The 23,305-nt window shown below is 50.1% G+C and overlaps 1 protein-coding gene and 1 pseudogene across 1 annotated transcript in view; one reads left to right on the top strand and one right to left on the bottom strand.

Annotated features, from left to right (window-relative positions):
* The first annotated feature begins 2,429 nt into the window (after positions 1–2,429).
* Positions 2,430–9,787, top strand: LOC146206652 (uncharacterized; annotated as a pseudogene).
* Positions 9,788–16,958: 7,171 nt separating this feature from the next.
* LOC146206651 (uncharacterized) overlaps positions 16,959–23,305 on the bottom strand; it is a 64,747-nt gene continuing 58,400 nt past the window's right edge. The window contains exon 2 of the mRNA XM_084575502.1: positions 16,959–17,384. Within this exon, the coding sequence (XP_084431628.1) occupies positions 17,038–17,384 (347 nt within the window). The 3' untranslated portion in view covers positions 16,959–17,037. The remainder of the gene's footprint in view (positions 17,385–23,305) is intronic.

Genomic DNA, 23,305 nt, shown 5'->3' with positions numbered 1-23,305 from the left:
CAAAAAAAAAAAAAAACGCCTCGTTTATAGGACAACGCTTTTCAGCATAGGTTGAGCAAAACTATACCATCAAAAAATGAGCCTCCCTGATCTATTATTATGGCCTGCCACCTCTTCAAGGGTCTTTGTCAGCGCGAAACGCGCTTGCGGATGAAAATTTAGTGGTACATTCGTGTGCTTGGAGCGCGCTACCCGAGTGACGGGCTACGCAATGGCGGACGCCGTAGCAGACGACGCGGTTGTCCTCACCCTGAACGGAGCGGGGGCGAGAGAGAGCATCCAGGCACCCTAGGTGATTCCAAAACGCCGTCCGCCGTGGCTTCGACGCAAATAAGGCCTATAGTGACGACCAGGGAGCAGCGCACGATCGGAGTGCCGTCGGCCGCAGCGCCCGCGGACGGCATCTCTGCGGTAACCTGGCGACATCCGGTGCTGCACATAAGCGGTGCGAATTTGTGTACTTTCGCGATGAAGCTGAGGACAGACCTTTTTTGATGTACGGTTCATTTACACGAAGGTTGATGCTGCCTTTTTAATCGGTACGGTGTTGAACTAGACCTGCTCGTGCTCTTTTCGCACTGCTGCACCGACGCGCACTTTCAGTCGGACGCACATCGTTTAAGAAGTGCCAATGCGTAACGTGCACGCGTGTTTTATCACGTGTACGCATCGGCCGAGCCAGAAACAACGGCGCAAAACATGAGCAAAGCAGCTCGCCACATGCAGTTCGGCAGTGCAGGTTGTCACTGTTTTCCGAAGCTACACGCAATAATCGTGCACAGGAGCACGCGAGCGACTACACTAGAGACGCAGCGAAGCGGACGATTCTAAAACGCCGTCCGCCGTATGGCTGCGATGCAAAAGAAACAAGGCCTAGCGACGAGCAGGGAGCAGCGCACGACCGGAGTGCCGTCGGCCGCAGCGCCCGCGCCTGGCGGCATTGGGTGCTGCACTTAAGCGGTGAGAATTTGTGTACTTCCGCGATGAAGCTGAGGGTACACCTTTTTTTGACGCACGTTCCATTTAATTATCAACACGCCGCACAAATGGTCGATGCGGCAAAGACGAGACGGGACTACAGTACGCTGCTGCGTCGTCGGTCGGTACATGAAGGTTGATTCTGCCTATTTCATCGGTACGGTGTTAAATCGGACTAGCTAGTGCTCTTTTCGCACTCCTGCACCGACGCGCACTTTCAGTCGGACGCTACCACCTTTTCGGTTAACATCGCGAACCGAAGCGCCAAGCTCGGGTTCACGCATGCATTGCAGCACTCGAGCAGACGACTTTCGCAGCTACCGGAAGTGTGTCAGTGAAGTAGTGGCCGTTGCGGCTGCAGCCAATAGCAGCCTGTCGTGGCCTGTCACTCTGTGACTTGTGACGTAGGTAATCACGGCAGAATAGTCCCAAATCTCGCCGCCACGCGGAAATGGCGCAGCCCGCGAATTTCATAAAACGCTGTTTTTAAAAATTAATAATAAATCGCTGGATTTTTTCTGATGAGTTTTACTTTGGACGAATGCTCGGAAGCATTTATTCTACATATTGAAAACGTCTGTCAGTGACCTTTCTAGCCGTTTCATGCCCCCTTTAAGACGCGCCAAGGCTAGCGCACACACACACTTAGCTTCACTGGCCACCCTAGCTTCACTTAGCAGCGGAGAGATTGGGACGCACGGCTGTCCGAACTGGCGTTGGCCACTATAACAATCATGAACAGGTCGGTGGTTATGACACCCGCTTACTTGAATTTTGGGAAAGAGATCGCTTTTACGCTAGAGAACGCCCTACTTGACGAGGCGGAGCCCACGCCCCCTCCGCTTACGAAGTACGCGGCAAGGCTCCGCGAACGCCTTGAGGCAGCGCAGCGCGCAGCTCGTGAAAACCTCGATGTCGCGCGCATGGAGCAGGCGGATCAGCACAACAAAGGTCGTCGTCACGTCGTTTTCAACACGGGACGCCTGGTACTGAAAAGAACTCTCCCGCTTAAACGCAGCGCGTTGTTTCGCCGCGTCGCTAGCGCACAAGTGGGTTGGACCACTCGAAGTTACGGCACGGACTACGCCGCTCACCTACCAGCTGCGGTTGTTGACGAGCGGTGAAACCGCCGGTGCGGTGCACGTCACAGACTTAAAGGCTTGCCATCTTCGCAAGGACGATAACTGCGAAGCGGTGGAAGCTCAAGGCGATATGCGGCGATCTCCCCACAAGTAAGGCGTACAGGTAGCAACCCGGTTCGCAACCGATGCTATAATCTAAGACCGAGGTAGTGCACTACTTCGTCTAACGTCTTTGCTTCTTTCAGAATGCATTCTGATAAGATGAGGAAGAAGTTGTTCTGTGTAGGAACGCTACCTATACATCTCTGCAGTTTTTTTTTCCGGAATTGTGCAATATATAGTGAGGTGCCGCTCCCTTTCGCCACGGCAATGGACGAGGAGACCACTGGGCCTCCTTTAGCAACCAGTCGGTCGGCAGCAGTCGCTCAGAGGAAGAGAGTGTACCATCCAAGTGACTCAAGCAGCCAAGACATTGATGCGTCCTCGGCGCTCAGTGACAACTCCTCTACTGATGACGACGGGCTCGTACCGGTTGTCACTAAAAAAGAAAAATGCCGACAAGCCGCCAAGTCGTCCTCATCGAGCACGGCCACGGTCATCACGGTGCGAAGTGTACCAGCACGTACGGCCTTATTTGTACCGCAAAATGAGACGGACAACCTGAACCATCTAAACAGGCAAGCTACCTCCAGGTATCTGGAGAGTCTCGTACCGGGGGCCATCAAAGGCGTGAGGATAAATCCCTACAAAAATATCCGTGGCATGGATGTCGCTGAGCTAAGCGCACTCGACAAATTAGCCGCAGTAACCGAACTCGGAAATATCAGCGTTCGCCCTCTTAGTTTCCAAGGCGGCGGGACTACGGCTGGCGCCATTTACAACGCTGACATTGACAGCAGTGACGCTGACTTACATCAGCTGATCAAGCCGGTGACTGATAGCATTACCATAGTCCAATTTCAGCGCCTTGAAAAGTCAGCATGCATCAAACGTACGTTCAAGGGTGACTGCATACCAGCGCATGTCAAGGTCGGGCACTTTCGACATTCAGTTCGATCATTCGTGTCTAAACCATTACAATGCAGGAAATGCATGAATATAGGCCACGTGAGCGCTGTGTGCAGCAACCTCATCGTGTGCCCCAGATGTTCAGAGGCACACAGCGCTGATGTCTGCCGAGCGAACGCCTTGAAGTGTGCTAACTGCAGTGGCCCCCACGACTCATCTTCGCGAGACTGCCCTCGGCTAAAGACTGAGAGGGCAGTACTGAGACAAATGTTGCGAGATGGTTCCACGCACAGAGAAGCCACTGCAAAGGTGCGAAGACGTCGCTCGCACCGAAAACGACCGACATTGAAGGCAACCACCATTGAAGAGAAGACTCCAAGTGCTACTATGGCTTCTCCAACTCCGTGAACACCTACAGTAAACGCAGAAATCCCACCTTCTAGTGATGCTAGACCTGGAGCCTGCCACTCCTCTTGGCCATCACTACCGAAGCCTTCTATGCGCACTAGGCCAGGAACGTTGCTGCCATCCAAACGTCCAACACCTATAATTGAGCCAGCGCAACGACAAGAGACTGAAAGCAGTCAAGATCTGCAAGTGATCGTTATGCTCACGTCCCTGATGAATGCCATGCGCAGTTTGCTGACGAGCCTGAATACGCCAGCAGCAAACAATGCTCTGCAAGTGCTGGACGCACTACATGCAGTTCTTGCGGCCCTACACAATTAGGCACCATGGCTCCCCCGGACTTACCTCTTCAGAAAAAAGTCGAGCAAGCTTTTATTTTTCAGTGAAATTCCCGTGAACTTCATTTTCGGATTTCAGATGTTCGGCGCTATGTCTATGAAAATCAATTCTCTATTCTCGTTATTTGTGAACCGAACATATCGGAAATTTTGCGAATATCCGGTTACGAGGCATTTTCTTCGCATGCGTGCACCAGAACTAGCAAAGTTATGGTACACATTCGACGTGAACTAACATACGTGCTTCATCCGGTTCCTCCGCACAATGATAATCAGTATGTCTGCATGACCTGAAGAGCTGCTCCTTGACGTTTGCACTTGTGGCTGTGTACCTGGCGCCATCAAGCCGTTTTGACACCGAGACTGAGTGACCTGATGGGAGTCACAAGTGGTCCATGGATTACCACAGGAGATTTCAATGCCCATCACCCTTTGTGGAGAGGTGTTAGGATGAACCTCAGGGGCATAAAGCTCGTCTCCTTTACCTCGGACCATAACCTTCACTGCCTTAATGACGGAACCGCGACGTATAATAAAGGAGTGAATTATAGCAGCTGCGTGGACTTGACTTCCGTTGCGGAATGCCTTACAAGTCGCGTCCGCTGGTTTTCAGATATTAAAACCCATGGCAGCGACCACATCCCGACCTACCTTACCATTACCGGCCATGCCACATCTTCCTCAGCACCACGTATGCGCTACATTGACTAGAAAATTTTCAAGGAAATTATGAAAGATGCTTGCTTTGAAGGCTTTTACACGGGTATCGAAGGAAATATTAAGGAGGCTATGGAAAGAGCAACCCGCTTCTTCAACCCTGTGGCAAACTACACCCATTTGTGATACCAAATTACAGCGATTGCGATCGCTACGGCAGCGAGCAGAGTGTAGATACCATCGCACGAAGTCGCACCTAGACCTTCGGTATGCCAGGCGCATACAAAAGAAGATACAGCGCAGAATTCAGACACTTCAGACTCAACGCTGGTGGACTTTTTGCGAAACATTGGATCCACGGAAGTCCTTGTCACAAGTTTGGAAGGTGATTCGTGGCCTCCGAACATCCTCTCAACAGCGCTACCTGTTTAAATCCCTTGCGCTGTACCAGCGACGCAGCGCGAGGTTCATGTAGCCGAAGAATTCTGTGCAAAGATGACTGGCCTCCCAAACCCACCATATATTGACCTCATCATCGCTCACTTCTGGACTTCATAAAATCAGCCAACCTTTTTCCATTCATTTAATTATTCATTCATCCTTCATCTCATATCCTACTGATGCCCTGAGGCAATAAATATCGACTAAAAAAAACACCAGCAGCGAAGTATTGCTGTGATGTTCCGCCATCAAGGGATTCCCGTATGGATCTGTTATATTCTTTAGAAGAACTCGACGCCGCGCCATCTTGTTGTAGACGGTCGTCATCGCCGGGGCCCGGCGGTGTGACGTACGCCGCGCTTACCAACCTTGGCCAGGAGGCTCGTCGGGCTCGTTTGGACCTTTACAACAAGTAATGGTGCGACTGCACAGTTCCCAATGACTGGAAGACGAGCCGGCTCATTCCACTGCTGAAACCCGGGAAATCGCCCCTCGAGCTTTCATCATATCGTCCGATATCATTTGCCAGCTGTGTCAGCAAAGTTATGGAACGAATGCTGCTCACGCGCATTGAGGTACGGTACTTGGAGAGATACCAAGTGTATCCAGGCTTTATGTCCGGTTTTCGACGTGGCCGTTCGTCTATCGACAACGTGGTTGACCTGATGACATTTGTTCAGGAGCAAAAAAAAAAAGAAAAGATTGACTGCGGCGTTGTTTATGGACATTAAGGGTGCCTACGACAACATTACACATCAAGCTATTATGGAAGCATTGCAAACCGCTGAGATTGAAGGCCGTATGTTCAGCTGGATACGCAGCTATTTATCCAGACTCAAGATGGACCAACCTCTTTACACCGGTGCTCACGCGGAGTCTACAGGGTGGGGTGTTGAGCCCAACCCTGTTCAACCTTGCTCTCATCTGCCTGGTCGATTTGCTGCCACAATCTGCTCAGATGTCCATCTATGCTGATGATATCTGCATTTGGGCGTCAAGTGTGACTCGTTTCAGAGTCCGTACGAGACTTCAAGTGTCAGCATCAATCGTGACGTCTTACCTACATTTGCAGGGCCTTAGCATTTCAAGTCAAAAATGCTCTCTTGTGGCCTTCACACGAAAACCATAATGTCACACTACACCATGTCCATAAACGGGAAAGCCATTCCCTATGAAAAAAGCCATCGCTTCCTGGGAGTTGTCATCGACAAGAATTTCTTGTGGAGCCCACATCTGAATGACATGAAAAAGACACTACTGCCATTGTCCATGTTCTCTCCTTCCTCGGGGGAGTCATGGGGCGCATCAGTGTACTCCATGCTACAACTTTATCGATCATTATTTATGGGGTACATGCGGTACAGCCTTCCGATATTCAACAACATCATGAAGACGAACATTCGGACACTCCAAAGTGTACAAGCGCAAGCTCTCCGCATCTGCTTGGGTTTGCCTAAATGCACCTCAACGGCAACAACTGTTCTTCCAGCCGGGGAACATCCTGTCACTACCTACGTTGCTGTCGAGACCCTGAGAACACACATTAGACACCTCGCACGAGTTCCCAATCATCACCTGGAAAATCTCCCGACAACTAGACCATGTACTGCCTTTTCCAAAACCATTGAAGCTCACCGCACTTATCTTCCCTCGCAGTTCACTCCTGCTTCAAGACCGTGCGCACCCATATGGAGCCTACATGAACCTCAGATTCACCTATCAATCCCTGGCATAAAGAAGAAAACTGAGGTACCAATGCTTGCCTTGCAAATAAATGACGCTGGATTACCTTCACTCTAAGCACAATCGCCGAATACATGTGTACACGGATGGCTCAGTTACGTCAGCCAGCTCCGCGGGGTCAGTGGTAGCACCGGCAAGGTCCGTCTTGATAAAGCTAAAGACTACACATCTCATCTCTTCGAGTGGCGCGGAACTAGCTGCCCTACGGGCTGCAGTTGAATACACCAACCCGGAACTCCCCCAAGAATGGTCAGTTTTCACTGACTCCAAAGCAGCGCTTCAAAGCATGCAAGCGGCACTACTCCGCGGCTCAAACGAACAACTAATTGCAGAGATCCGCACGCTGCACTACGCCGCAATATTTAAAGACCACGACATCGTCTACCTGTGGTTACCAGGACACTATGGCATTGCAGGAAATAACCAGGCGGACGACGCTGCCCGTTCTGCCCACAACGACGGACTTCCAGTCCAAATTCCTTTAGCGAGAGCCGACGCAGCGAGCGGGCTTCGCTGTTTGGCTGTGGAGCTGACACATTCAGCGTGGAACACCGGAGAGTTCTCCAACCGTCGCCTCAAGGCATTGGACCCCGGACTACGCCTGCGTATTCCCCACCACACAACACGTCATGAAACAACGTTACTGTGCCGCCTATGGCTTGACATTGCTTTCGCAAACAAATACGCCTTCCTGATCAAGATGGCTGACAGCCTTGCTTGTGAATGATGTGGTGTTGATGAAACGATTGAGCACCTCTTTTGTGATTGCCCTGTTTTTGCAACTAAACGACATACACTGAGTACTGCATTCGATCGTCTGGACGCTCACCCATTAACTGAAGGGAAGATCTTGGGACCATGGCCACAAAAATCATCTGCGCTCAAAGCCTACAAGGCACTTCGCTTTTCAAGAGAGACTAGCCTGATTGACAGACTGACTTTCTCACCTCCTCTCCTCTTCTACCCTCCCCTTTTCATCCCCCATTCCCATTCTCATTTCCCAGTGCAGGGTAGCCAAACGGAATTCATTCATTCTGGTTAATATCCCTGCCTTCCGCCCTCCTTTTCTCCTCCTCCTCCTCCATTCTGATAAGAGTTTCCAGCAGTCAGCGGAACGCCGTCGTTGGAGCGGGACACCGCACCTGGCGCATGGTTCAAGGAGGGGCCACTTAAACGTGGGGCACCCCCCTAGTTTGTCGTGGTTTGTGGCCTATCATCGTGACCAGTGTGACCATGCTGGCCGTCTTCAAAGAGGCTGGCTTTGGAGCCTGCTGCCCAGGCCTGGAGTACGGGCCTCAGGGAGCCAGGTGTGCTCGGGGCGGAAACGGTGAATACAGCACGACGCCACGTGAATCCACGGCGCGTGAAGCCACGGCGTCACGTGGAAAGGGGTCGAAAGCGATGTGGAGGAGCAGCTCCGGGCCGCTGCCGGGTGTATCCGTGGCCGAGCCAAGCTGCGCTGTGACCCCGAGGAAGTAGCCGCTGCCGGAGAGGGACCAGCCGGAACAGTCCCTCCATGCCTGCTGCTTCCCTGCCGCCATACGGACCAGCTGAGATGACATCCCACCAGAGCCAGGCGACAAGCCTGCATATTGTACGCCGACCCGGTCTCGGAAATGGACATGGCCCGGCTGTTGCCAGACCCCGGGTCGGACGCTGAGGGAGGGGGGAGATGTGGGGCCCCACTCCACGGACCTTTAAAGGCAGCGTTGGTTGGTCCACGCTCGGATCCCATAAAACGAGGCGAGCGGACGTCTCGCTCCCTCGTCGCTCTCCTGCTGCCCGCTTGCTATCCGCTCCCTGGCTGCTCTCCCGACCTGACAACGGACGACCCCTTGACCCCCCAGTCTGCCTGACGGACCTGCCTGCCCCTGAGTGAGATAAAGATGTTTGTTGCACGGCCCGCTACTTGTGTGTCTTGCGCCTCCCTCTGGTAGAGGAATCCCCCAGGGTAGAGGAATCGCCCACAAGTTCATAAATTTTTGGGTACTGTCAACACTCCTGAGCCAACGCTTCATGCTGAACTATTCTGTGGCCTCGGAACACTCAGCGCTGAGTACACCATTCGCTTGAAACAAGATGTTGTGCCGTTCTCACTTAGTGCACCTCGACGGATACCAATTCCGCTGCGTGAAGGTGTTTGGCAAAAACTTGAAAAACTCGAAAGCTACGGCGTCATTCGCCGTATTGATGAACCAACTCCGAGGTGCGCCCTTGCTCGAGTGAATTCAGCGGAACCACTCCTTCCTACAAACTTCCCTGGTCGTCCCTGGGAAGTTCTGGGCATGGACCTCTTTCACCACAACTCTCAAACCTTCTTGATGGTAGTGGAATACTACGCCTGGTTCCCGGAAGTGGTGACGCTGAAAAGTACAACAGCTCCAGTGGTCATTGAGGGGCTCAAAAAGCGTGTTCGCCCGTCATGGGATACAGCAAAAGGTTAAGTCAGACAACGATCCGCCCTTTTCTTCACATGAATTTGTCGCATTCGCTGCTTCTTATGGTTTCGACCACATCACCAGTATCCCCCATTACCCACAGTCTAACTAAGAGGCAGAGCGAATGACCCGGACTGTGAAAGACATCTTCCGTAAAGCAAAAGATCCTCACTTTGCCCTTCTCAGCTATAAGGATACACCAGGTGTGAGTGGCTTCAGCCCGGCTCAGCTCCTAATGGGAAGGCTACTGAGAACTCGAGTCCCAAAGCCGGATGAAAAGCTTCGTCCACACTGGCCCGAAAGGGAGGAGGTAGCCGTAAGAGATGACCCTTACAAGAAAAGGACTGCAAAGGACTACAACTGACGTCATCGCATCGGAAATATGCCATCACTTCAGTCCGGTGAACAGGACTGGGTTTGACCCCACCATGTGCGTGCTACATTTCTGAGCAAGGCACAGCGGCAAGGTCCTTCGTCATCGCAACGGAGCAATGAACGATTCTGCAGCGAAATCGTTCTCTTTGTGCTGAGGATAGCAGATCCCGCACTTCTTCAGCCTCACCCCCTAACTCAAGAGGCAGTAGCACCTGATCCGCTGCCTGTTACAGCGGGACCTTCTTCACGTCCTGGTGATGGTGTTGAGTTTACCCGTAGCGGCTGCCGTGTAGTACCACCGGACCGCTTGAACTTGTGACTGAGGAGGGGTGGAGGGGAGATGTTGGGGTAGCCACCTAAAAACTTACGAGTGGCGCCCTCTAAGGTGAAGCCCAGCCGGGGGTGATTTGAATAAAGTAGTTTTGTGTTTGGTTCTGGAGCGGCATGGTTGCTTGGCTCTCTCTTCCGGCCCCTCGACACGACAGCACGGGAACGTCCACACAACAGTCTGCCTCCGCGGTTAGCCGCAGTGGTTGAGTGGTCAGGACGCTGTTGTACCCAGTGATGTGAGACCGAATTCCAGCCGCGGCGCCTACTTTTCGATGAAGACGAAAAGCAAGGCGCCCTAGCGCTGTGTGATCTCAGTAGGTGGTCGAAATTTCCGGAGCCCTCCTCTATGGCCTCCTGCATAGCCTGAGTAGCTTTGGGATGTTAAAAAACCTATAAACGAAAGTTTAAACCTTTATTTTAATCCGCCGAGCCTCCGTTAAAGATGACTCACCTCCTTTCTTCCGGTGCGAGAGCTATCGCCATCTTAGCACTCACATGGCCCTGCCGAAGGACAATTAAAGAACTTGTGTCACCAAGACCAAGATGTTCGTGCGTACAAAAGTACTCCTAAGCAAATTTTCAAGCATGATGTAAACTTCCTTGTTGCCAGATTAAACAGGCTTATTGGCTCAAGAATGAGAGAAAACTTTATTTCAAAAAGAAAAAGAAAAAAAGGAAAAAGAAAGGGGGGGCAGTGAGTGGAGTCTTCATTACAAGACCCCGGTGGCCTGGGCTGCCGCTCTTGCCTGAGTTACCAGCCTACACTGGGTCTCTAGATCAGAGCATAGCAGAGTGGCCTCCCACTTCGCCTCCGATTGGTGCATGTTTATGTGTGCAGGTTTTGGGCCTGTGCACCCCCGTGTGACGTGGTAGGTGGTGGGCTGGTCGTTGCACTAAGGGCATATGTTTGTGTAGTGTTCTGGGAACATTATTTTGTATTGATGTAGGTTGGGGTAAGTGTTGGTTTGGAGCTGTCTCCATTCTTGCGTTTCTTGTGCATTTAGTCCCTTGTGTGGTGGGGGATTAATCCTACGTTGTTCTCGTAGGTACTTGTCGCGCGCCGTAAGCAGCTAGGACAGGAATGCTGGTTTTGAGATCGGGATTGGTGGCCGCTCGGTTTGTGTGACCTCGAGCTAGCCTATCCGCGACCTCATTACCTTCCAGTCCAGAGTGTCCCGGAACCCAAGTGATCTGATGTTTGAGCAGTGAATTTGTATCCAATGGGTTAGTTGTGAAGCGAGCTAATTTTGTAGGTATTCGGCCTGCAAGAAGGAGCCGACACGCCGCTTGTGAGTCGGTGATTACGTGAAGCTCTCGATTGGTCGCGTCTCCGTAGGTAATGGCCAGCACGGTCGCCGCCACTTTCGCTTCTGTGATAGTACAGTGCGTGATGGACATGCTGGAGACTTCTGTGTACGAAGAGCCCACCACCACGGCTGCTGCTGCGTTCGATGTATGCTCGTATAGAGCGCATCCACATAGACAGTTTTCGGACTGCGTTCCACTGCACGCTTAAGATAATTCACTCGGGCGTGTCTTCTGCCTTTGTTGTGGACTGGAGACATGTTTTTTGGGAGCGGGGCCACATATACTCTTGCCCGGTACGGAACATGGATGTTAGTGGTTGATTGGATAGCTTGTAGGTCCGAACAATAGCCAACGCGCTCGAGGATGAGCCGGCCTGTCTCAGTTGACAGAAGGCGTTCCCTCTGGGACAGGAGGGCAGCCTCTTGAATCTCTTCAAATGTGTTGTGCAGTCCAAGAGCTTCCAATTTGACGTTGGAGGTGTATGGTGGGAGGCCTAACGCGTTCCTGTAAGCTGCACGTATCATTGCGTTTACTTTGTTGAGATCTCTTCGGAGCAGGGTGAGGTAAGGTAGTCCATAGGAGAGGCGACTGATGACCAGCGCCTGCACCAGACGGATCGTGTCTTCTTCCCGCATGCCTTTTCTGTTTCTGGCCACCCGGCGGATCATTTTAGAGATCTGCTGTGTTGTATTCTTGAAGAGGTGGAGCACGTGGTCTACTTTTCTATTGCTTTGGAGCCAGAGACCCAGGATTCGTATGAGTGGCACTTCCCGGATTGGGACCCCATGCAGGAGGATGCTAAGATTGCCTGGTGATGTATAGTGGTACCCAAGTATGCGGGTGACTTCAGATTTATCTGGGGATCATTGGAGCCCGCATCGAAAGGCCTCTGTTCCCACGCAGGTTGCGGCTGCTTGAAGTGTTTCTTCTTTCTGGCCTAGAGAGCCGGTGGTTGTCCAGATCGTAATGTCATCAGCATACAGGGTGTATCCAATGTTCGGAACCTGTTGCAGAGCCCTTGCGATTCTAATCATGGCGATGTTGAAGAGGAGCGGGGAGATGACCGATCCCTGTGGCGTGCCCTTGTTTGGCATGTCTTGAAGATCCGATCTCATGTCACCCATTCCTATCGTTGCCGTTCGATTGGACAAAAAAATTCTTGACGTATCGGAAGGTGCGTTCGCCGCAGTTTAGGTTATTGAGCTCGGATAGGATTGCCTCGTGAGACACGTTATCAAACGCGTCTTTTAGATCTAGCGCCATAATGACGTGCTCGCCTCCTCTCGGAATGTTAGAAAGTACCTCCTCCTTGAGGAGAAGAAAAGCGTCTTGAGTGGACAGGCCCGATCTGAAGCCGATCATGGAGGGATGGAAGAGGCCGTTATCTTCTATGTAGTCGCGTCTGGATGACTCGCTCGTAGAGCTTGCCCAGGCACGAGGTGGGTGATATGGGTCGTAGCGTTTCGACCGCCGGCTTCTTGCCCGGTTTTGGAATTACGATTATCTCCGTGCGCTTCCAGGGAATTTCATTCTTCTCCCACAGCGAGTCGTTCAAATACTTGGTGAGGTCGCTGATTTGTGCCTTGCTGAAATTGCGGATCATGACGTTGCTGATCTTGTCCGTTCCCGCCGCCATCTTGCGGGTGCATGATCGAACTGCAGCATACACCTCGGCTTCAGAAGTGGGCGCATCGAGCGCCGGATTTTCCTCGCCCTGGTAGGTCAAAGAGCAAGGTGGAGCTGGGCTGGTGCCGATGTATTTGTCCTTAAGAGCCTGAAGCAGCGTGACGTCGTCCCCTGGAAAAAGGTGAGCAATACGCTTCAGGGTCCGTGTAGATGCAGATTGTGATTTAGAGGGGTCAATGAGGTTCAAATTTATAGCTCCCAAGACCTACAGTTAGAGCTAATTACGAAGAAGACATTTTTACATTTCAGAAAATAACTTTTTAATTGACAACCTCTAAAGAGCATCTCGAAACAGGCACAGCATTTCAGATACTTCAGGGGCTATTTCATGTTGAGCAAATCGATAAAACCTGGAAAAATACAACAGCAGTATTTCAGTGACCTTACATTTTTTATGAGCAAACACTTATTTCATTCCAGGTGGGAGCTGCCAATGAAGTATTCGTTGTGGTTATAAAATAGGTGGATTTAAAGGCACCTGTTGATGGGAGTTATCTGTATGCGCAGTTTTATTCACACTGTGAAAATCTCGGACAGTTTTTCGCGCAAAAAAGAATGCAAGTAGAGGCCGTTTCCCGAAATTTCCCGTTTTCATGTCTTCCCAAAGCAAATCCATCGCTTGGGGGTGAGACGCTAGAACATTCGCTCTTGTTTTTGATAGGCTCAATAATTTCGCCAACAGGAACGCCACCGTTACTAGTTTTAAATACCACTGAAAAGTTGTTTTGAGCACCGAAATTGAGCTTCGGACTCGGTGGGGGCATATCGTGACCTCTGGGAGCAATCTATAGAAGAGCTAGATATGCAAAAGAGTGCCAGGAGCACGCATGCATACACAGAGGTATTCCGCGCACACCAATGGTTTTCCATTTCTTCGGCGGTGTTAACCTTTGCCATAGTACAGTGTCAAACATATCTTTGCCGCACTTCAGAAGTGCAGTGCAGCATGAAAGGAATCAGTATGCACTTCGCCCGAAGATATCATTGCCAACTTCATGAAATGTATGGGGAGGATACCCCGTCGCATAGAGGTGGTACGTGAAATCGCACTACAGTGATACGTCTGTGCACTACTCGAAGACAAACTGACAGGACGGGAGAATATGAACCAACTTATGCACAAACCTACAGCAAAATAACCGCGCGCGAAAGACATGTCAAACATTCAGATTCTAGAAACCGCTTCCAAAACGGGCACGATCCAATGACGAGTTGCACGCAAACACATAACGAGATTTGGTTATGCCCATTGATCACAACCAGTAACGCCAACAAAAACGTAGTCCAAGCATAAAAAGAGAAGCTTTTGAAATCTCATCTAACGCAAAAACAAACAGACATTAACACATTTAGAAATGTAAGGATTTGTGCGCACGCCTGACCGCATACAAGCTGAAAATGGTCGGTTAGTGCAGATACCTAAACGTTGCCAAGTGAAATAAGATTTTGTGTCCAGTTCAAGCAACCGCGGCCACATCATTCGGAGTGACGAATGCGGCTGTCCTGCTCACTGGCCTCGTGATCAGCAGCCGAAGGTGGCGCCGTTACGTGCCTTCAAGTTTTGCTCGCTTCGATATTTTTGCACACTGCAGGAGGCGTTGTGTGCATGGCTTGGCTAAAGACACCATATTTATAGCCATTTGCAGCTGCATAATTTGAAGACAAAAAATCACCTCGTCGGCTGCGGAACTATACTCGGCACGAGGCTGCGATTGAATGAACCAGAATGCTAGCTACGTCTGTGCGTCATGCAACGCTCTGTGCCACTATAGCCGCGTTCACATGAAGGCGACAGTAGCTCATCGCATCGCATTCCGTGGCGCCTCACGGTAATGCTACGCGACAGCGTTTACATATAGCGCATCATCTTTAGCGCTGTGGTGGGGGCAGGCGATGTCGCACATTAAAAGTAACGGTGGCACCAGGTTGTAATTTTTTATATTGTGATTTAATATTTATTTTATTTATACCAAAGTAAGAGGACATCTGTAATAAATAATAAAAACCGCATATGAAGCGAAATTAAATACATCGCCGCCTTTGTTTACCCGACTCGAAGCTATTTGAACATCCCGCACATTTTGGCCATGGCGACCAACAGCGCTTGCTCGCTATTAATAATAATACTAATAACAATTTATTTAGCCTTCATGGTGGGTGGCCTAGGCATGCATGGGTAGCAAAAGGCAGTACTGCCCATACCAGGACGGCTTGCTGACCCTGACCTGGGGCCTAAGGTGTCCAAGACTAGAGATGGGAAAGGAATGAAATTGAGAGATGACAGGGAATGAGATGAGGAAGAAAGAGGATGAAACTATGAGAGCTATTGCACTGCCTTCGCAATGGTCGAGACATCAAAGGTGGGAAAGATCCGGCGATGGTGGCAGGCAACCGCCGCCACATAGAGACGGCACGGAGGATTGTTCGTGGTGCACAGTGCTTGTGAGAAGCGGATCTAAAATTTGAGGCGTTTTGTTGCCAGAATTGCGTGGTGTGGGCATCTTTAAACAGATGAAATGGCGGTTTTCCGTACTGTCCACAGTCCGCAAAATCATCTGCGATATATATCCTGTCCCGATACCATACCTTAAAATGAATGCTTTCGCAATTGAATTCCATGCAAGTAAAGGAAGAATGCTGGTTGTTTTCAATGGGAGGAAACAACTTGATAATGTGGGTTAGATAAACTGACGAGCCCGCGCAGGCCAATATAGGAGAAGCAGTCAGCGCGGCACAATTATCTTTGCGTGCCCTCGCCTGTGCACAAGCCGAGTTACAAGTTGCGCATTTAAAATCCAGCTAAAATGAAAATTTAGCAAATTAAAGAGACAGTTAAAATTGGGCATCGCCAGCACGTAGAAGAGCATAAGAGCTCGGAAAAGGAGCATTGCCCTGTGCACACCACGACGTAGTAGTAGTAATAGTGGTTATTTTATTATATATACAAAAGGAAGGAAAAGATGTTAGCCAGCCCCGGTATCTGCTATCTGATATCTGAAGCACCTGAACTGGGGCGGCGGAATTAAGGGATAGTGAGAAAGGGATAGAAATAAATCAAAGGGGTAAGCGATAGGGAGAAAGGATAGGGTATTGCGGAGGCCCGCTCAATGTGCCGAGTGCTCAGTGACCTAAGACATCTGCGGGTAGCCTTCAAGGAAATTACTGTATACATTGTGCCATAGTGCATATATTTCTTTTTATTTTTACCTACACACCACGACGTCCGAGTAAGAATTAAAAAAAAAATACTAGGGGGCATGTTGTCCCACTAAAGTGCGATGAGGCGAAAGCCTTTATAGCGCGGTGGTCCGCAGCACTCCACTATAAGGCACCTCTCTCTCTCTTCTTTCACTCCGATTTTCCTCCTTTTTCTTATGGCTTGGTTCAGGTGTCCGCGGAGAATTGTGACATACTGCGCCTTTTCTTTCCTGTAAACCAATTTGAAACGCCGCTGATGCCTGCTGTACTGCGTCTGCTTCTATGTGCTGTATGATGCGCCGTTCGAGGATGCGCCGAATGAAACGCACCATACGGACACCTGCATCGGACGCTTGCGGGATCAGCTTCGTATATGCGTGATGTCTGGTGGCGTCATGACCGGTCGTGACGTCACTATGACGTCAGTTCGTGTTATCAGACATGGCTGGATGCGACGTCATGGTGATGTCACATCCGGGCATGGATTAATGACAGCTCATGACGTCACCATGTGATGACGTCATAGTAACAGTCATCTCTGTCGTTACCTATGACAAGTTAATCATGACTAATTAGTACTAGTAGTTAGTGATATGTTAGTCATCAGGTAGTAGTGGTTAGTGACTAGTTAGTCATTAGCCATAACTATTGCTAGTACTAGTTAAGGTGTGACATGGTCGTGGCCGGACGGACAGGGTCATAGCCGCGAGTATAAGCCATTAAAGGCGTCAACAGATAATTGTAACGCTTTAGACTGGGGCGAAGGGAGAAAGAACACAGACACCACAAACGCTAGACATCAACTGAGTTTATGTCTAGCGTTTGTGGTGCCTGTGTTCTCCCTTCGTCCCTGTCTAAAGCGCTAGAACTATGTCTTTTGAATCTAAACACCAACTCGCCCAACTTTCTGCGTTAAATGTCATTAAAGGTTTTTGCGGTAAAAAGGTGCCAGGGCACGTATACACGGTTCAATGACAAGATCTTAAGGTAAAAGACAGTAGAGCATCTTCGGCCAGCGATTCAGCTCCGACAGTTTCGACGCGATGATCAGATCAGGAGGAGGGGCGGTGCCCCGGCCGCAGCGGGGATGAGAGACATGGCGGCATGGTTGGTGTCGCGTCGGATGGCGTGCGCGGTCCACTGGTGCCGGGTGAGTGCGTCGGTACGCGTGTACCGGTGGCCGCAGCCGGGCTGGCTGCACACGTGCACGCGTTTGTGCGCCTCGTCCAGGTGCGTCTTGCGGTGCTTGCTGAGGTGATCCTTGCGGGCGAAGCGCTTGGCGCACACGTCGCACGCATGTGGTTTGTCGCCGCTGTGGATGAGCCGGTGACGCGTCAGTTCTTCGTTTCGAGCGAACGCCCGATCGCACTCCCCGCACTTGTAAGGCCGGTCGCCTGCATACACGAGAACCGAGGATGGTAATTAGGGACAAAGCTTAACCCTGAGGCACAGGCGGCTAGATTGGGATACGACACTATTGCGTGACGTCGTTAAAGGGCTACAGTTCACCCTTCGGTAAATTTCCTTCCTCGGAGGCTGAGAAGCTTCGCCAGCGGAACGCAATGACTTAAGCATTTTTTGAAAAGCATAATTTGCAGCGATGTTACAGCCACCGCAATCAATTGATTCTGCCGTGTTTCTCTCCCTACGGTAATTCCTTCTCAAAGGTTTTCTCCTGCCAGGCCGACTAGCATCCGCAAGCCGAATTCCCTTCCTCCTCCGCGTCTGGCGGGAAGCTTGTTGTCTGGTCCACTAATCTGGTGAAGTACTTCATATGCGAACGTCATGATCAGTCTTTTGAGAGATAATTTTTTTAAATTTTCGCGATGTTGTGCACGTCAGGCCAAGTCCCCAACGTGCAGGGGGACCCCAGGCGACGTTTTGTTCGGAGGCCGAAAAGGGAGCTCCCCCCTTTCCCCCCTTCGGGTGATGGTGGTTAAAAACCTTATTTTCATGAGGCCTTATAGAGGGTGAGCCTCTGGTCGCGGGTACAGGAACACTAGTCGCGGGTGGTGGTCGGGAGTTCATGGCTATCGGCGTCGTGGTGGGCACATTCCGCCAGTCGCTTTTGGGTGACTGTGTCTGAGCTGGAAACCGTTACCTCGTTGTCTGTGAGTGACCACTCTGAGGGTGGCTGAAGTTCAGAGCAACTAAATGCAGTGTCTGGGAACTCTGCCCTAGGGGATCCGCACAACGTGCATTCGGGGGAGTCGAGTCCCGGTTGTATTAGGCGAGAAAAGCAGGGGAGATGGATGTGCGGGATTGTAGCTGGCGCCACGTCATCTGCTCTAGTTTGCAGAGTGAATGATGAGGCGGATAGTGGAGTTGTTGCTCCCTGTAATGTTGGGCTCTTCCAGGCGTTTCTTTGAAATTCAGGCGTGTGCAAGTATGTATGTATGTATGTATGTATGTATGTATGTATGTATGTATGTATGTATGTATGTATGTATGTATGTATGTATGTATGTATGTATGTATGTATGTATGTATGTATGTATGTATGTATGTATGTATGTATGTATGTATGTATGTATGTATGTATGTATGTATGTATGTATGTATGTATGTATGTGCGTGCGTGCGTGCGTGTGTGCGCGCGCGTTTTCTATGTTCTCAATCAGGCGAGTGTATCGGCACAGCACACAGAACTCTTGAACACGTTTCACGGCCGATCCATAGTGTAGGAGTTTGTCAAATAGTCAGGACCAGGGCAACGTTGGGCTGGGGGGGCGGCCGCTCGCCCGCGGTGCGCGACGCGTCGCTGTCGACGTCATGGATGGATGGATGGAAAATAGGAGCGTCTTTGAAACGGGGTGGTAGCAGTAGCTATCATGCTCATTTTTCTCCCTATATCTTAATTATTGATTTAGAATGGTTAACTAAACCATCATTCTATTTATTAAATTCTTTGTTTCTACATTACTAACATTATGTCACTTCTCTGCTTTTAAGCCACCAATCTTCCAGTCGTTTTTTGCTAGTTTCCACCACCGGTTTATCCACCCTGCCACTGTTATCTCTAAACCCCAGAGCCTCAGGAACAGTGATTGCGCCTGCATCAACGTCCGGATGGATACCATTACATTCGAGTATAATATGGTCAATTGTTTCACTGGAGTTACCACATACAGCACATGCGTCATCTCCATTGTTAAATTTCTTTTTGTAGCTGCGTGTTCTAAGGCACCCTGATCTACCGTCAGAAAACGCCTTCTCGTGCCATATTTACGTCTCCTGGCGGGGGCAGCTGCCCGGAGGCGAACGACGCACCTAACTTTTAAGGCGGTGCCCTGCAGAGAAGTGTACTTTTTTTATTCAGGTGCACGCATGGTCCCCATGGACGTCTGCAGCTTTTAATGTGCGTGTAAAAAGTGCAGTGGAAGGGCCTTTTCTTGCCTTTCTCGCGCGCTGAAATGTGATGTACAGCACATAATGGGAGCGTGAAATTTTATCCGAGTTTTCACACCTTGATAGGAGCAGCGGTTCAGACCTGTTTGATGCCGAAGTTGGCAGAGAAGCATGTTCATGTGGGCCATTCACAAGACAGCCTTTCTGCCCTGCTGGTAAGCTCTTTATGAGTACTCACGCAGATATGTAACTTATCAGGTGGTTTTTAGGTGAGGTGTCACTGAGACATCGATGATTTCCGAACATCAAAGCCAACATCTCAAACAATATTGTTATAGAAAACTTGGCGCCAAATTACATGGACTAGATGTGTGCAATACCTTTAAAAAAAGTTAATTGTTTTGATTTGGAAAGGTAAGGACTAGCGCACATGCGAAATCAGCGAAGCAGAAAAGGTAGCCAAAATCAGAACTGTTTGTGTGAGCGCCCCCCCCCCCCCCCTTCCGTCTGTTTATCTCTAAGAAAAGAAAGCTTGATTAACTTCTTTCCCGCTGATTGCGCGCATGTCTCCTGATGTCACTGTAGGGGTGCGCAATAACGCTGTTAAAAGCTAGCAGTGCTTGTCCTCCTTGTGAACGGTTCCTTGATTTTCTCTTTAGCGCTACAGCTTCGGATGTAACTCTCTTCCTTTGGTGCCAGTTGCTATGCACTTAGCACACGTTTTAGCTTGACTATAATTACCATGTACACAGTGTGGTTTAAAAGACCCAGTAGGTTGAAGATCAAACCTCTTTGGTGAATGTTGTGAGCCAGCAGAGAACGCAGTTTAACGAAAGGGAGACCATTTTAGTACAGCAGTGTCACAAGCTATCTCACCTATTATACAGCGGAAGTTGCGGGAGCTTCTTCCTCAGATATAGAGCGAAACTCACGGGACCCCGCCGCTCCTCAAAGCAGGATTCAAGACGTCGGCAGGGGCAGCGACCGCCTGTCCTTGACGCGGGCATTGCGCACAAGCCGAGTGCATAAAATGACAGACCGCAGAACGCTCGCGCCAGTGCGCTCTGGGAAGATTCAGCCTTCCAGGCCATTCTGCGTATTGTGTTTCATCGGGCCCACGATTGACGCATCGTTCTCCTCACCTGTACCGCCGCCGCTACCGAACAACCCAGCCTTCGACGCAACTAGCAAGAAAGCCGTGAGAATTCCATTTCGCCACAGACTGTTGTTCAATCGAACATTATTTTCGCTTTTGTTAACCGTTACCTGACTTAGTAATATTTTTCGCTATTTTCTATGCGACTTTTGACCATACTTATTATATTGTTACGTGGTGGCATGACAAGCGATGGAACACGTGACACAACAGAAACAGAACGACGTGATGACATGACGATGAAATATGCTTTTAATGGCCAGCGGGCCTGGCGCGAGCTCTCCGCCCCGTGCCACTGCCCGCTTCGTCATCTTCGTAGCATTACCCAGGGCCACCGAGCGATCGTTCCGATCGATTGCTAGAAATCCAATGCATGACGTGACGATGAACACAGACACAGGATTAGACATGAAACGCTGGGCACCACAATGAATGCGAAGATGGGCAGAATGCTTGCACCGGAGCATCAAGTCCAATCTTCACCGTTTGCCGAAGGCCAATGCTCATGAACACGCCGAACGGCTTGGGCGGGGGTGCTGTCTTCGCTCGAGTGGTCATGAGGTCGCTTCGTCGTGGGGTCAGTAGGGTCGGCTTTGGGCTCTTCCTGGTCGTCGTGTGTTGTGGTCAGGGCTGGGGACGAGGCTGGGGACAGCGGCTGGTCGGGTCTGAGCAAAAAGGGCTGGGGCAGAGCTGGGCGGCGATCTCCACGGGCTTTCGGCAGATGGACCCGGCGTACGGTTGGCTTCGACGGTGCAAGGCGAGGATGGAGATGAACCGCACCTCCAACCAAATGTTACGTGGTGGCATGACAAGCGATGGAACACGGCGACACAACAGAAACAGAACGACGTGATGACATGACGATGAAATACGCTTTTAATGGCCAGCGGGCCTGGCGCGAGCGCTCCGCCCCGCGCCACTGCCCGCTTCGTCATCTTCGTAGCAATATCTAGAATACTTGCTTTGTTATCTTTATAGTTTTCTTTTTATCACAGCGTTTTGTTCATTGTTGGGTTTTCCTCTTGTCATTTAACTAGTCGCCGTTTGTCAATATCTTGTCGTGGCGTTTTATTTTTTCATTGTACCCTATTGTTATGCAATGTAATTCTGACTACTACTTATAAACATTTAATTGTTTGTAAAAGAAAGTGACCTTTATTTGAACTTATTCCTCAATCACACACCGACACACGTACTTCACGGGTTGGCCGGCCTAACTTTTAAATGTGTTCTCAAACCTCATAGAGAGACGAGGGGTAACCGTAAAGAGGATGCTGCGCCTCTGTTGACCGTAAAGGCGGGGGTTTATGACAAGCAGCTTATTGACAATAGCGTACTAAAAATTGTGTACTGCATGGTACTAACCCCTTATTATGCATTATAGCTCGATCGGGGATATGTGAAGCTCTCACCATTGCCTTTCGTTCATTTATTTTTATGAGCAGCGATGCAAACAGGCAACCTGACTTCCCGCAGGCATGGCACTTGATCAAACATCATGTAGTTTCTGGCGCATAGTGATATCGAAAACTTGAGATAAAACCCCGTTTACAAGTGTGGCACAACGCCCATTTAAACTTTTGTCACTTCCGATTTCTCATGTTGAAAGCGATGGCTTTCTTGTGATACAGCTGAGGTTGCTTATGACCATTGTACAAGCTCAATCTGAGGCTTCTACTGTTTCACGTTCCAGCAGAGCTGTAGGCTAGAAGTTGTGAAAATTACCCGAAAAATAAAAAAAAAAATACACCAATTGCTCGGGGCGTCGGAAGCCACGTGAGCGAGGAACCTCTCGATTCGGTTGCTGGGTAGAGACTGCATTTTTATTCCGCCTTTCGGAGAGAGGAGAAAAGTAGGAAAGAGAGAAGCCCGAGCGCTTGTAAAGAAGGCGTTGCTCCTCGTGCCCTGGTCGCGCGCATGGTCCGAAGACGGTCCAGTTCCGAGGAACGCACGGCTCGGCATGGCAACTGGAGCGGCCGTGCGTCCGTCCACTAGGAGGTGGTGCACAACGTGTACACAACATGGTTTAATTGCAAGGCAGCTGTTGGATGACGGGTATATTGAAGGGAATTGCCCAATATTCCGGCGTACCCAAAGATCTCTATTTTAAAGTCTGTCCTCGAGTAGTATTTCCTCCCGAGTCGGTGATCGAGTAGATAGGGCGGCACGAAAAAACAACAGAGAACGTTTCTTAAAATAGCAAAAAATGTTAGTAGCAAAGAAAAAAAAAAAACTATGGGCCTCCTGAGAAGATATGTGGATTTATATAATTGTTGAAGTGGAATTTTGCAATATTAGAGAAAAATTGTGTCCGTAAACAATTCCCCGTTGAAAAACTGCGGTTGTCCAGAGTTTCTGGATGTGAACTGGAACGACTATGGATGTGTCGCTAACTCGCGAAGTTTGTTTTCTCTCTCTCTCTCTCTCATACGAGCGCGTGTGTGTGTGCGAGTGTGTGTGTGTGTGTGTGTGTGTGTGTGTGTGTGTGTGTGTGTGTGTGTGTGTGTGTGTGTGTGTGTGTGTGTGTGTGTGTGTGTGTGTGTGTGTGTGTGTGTGTGTGTGTGTGTGTGTGTGTGTGTGTGTGTGTGTGTGTGTGTGTGTGTGTGTGTGTGTGTGTGTGTGTGTGTGTGTGTGTGTGTGTGTGTGTGTGTGTGTGTGCGCGCGCGCGCGCGCGCGCGGCGGGGATGCTCTTCAGAAGCAACATTGCCACTTTAGTCTCGTTGTGCGCTAAACATCGTGTATGTTTTTCCGTAGCGATATATTTGAACATGTAAGGGTAGACTCTATAGATTACAACTTTACATGCTTACA

This window comes from Amblyomma maculatum, chromosome 1 (assembly GCF_055883805.1).
Source record: "Amblyomma maculatum isolate TAMU_Amacu chromosome 1, ASM5588380v1, whole genome shotgun sequence".
Lineage (NCBI taxonomy): Eukaryota > Metazoa > Arthropoda > Arachnida > Ixodida > Ixodidae > Amblyomma > Amblyomma maculatum.
Note: the sequence above shows the minus strand (reverse complement) of the source record. Positions and strands in the feature narration are given on the sequence as shown.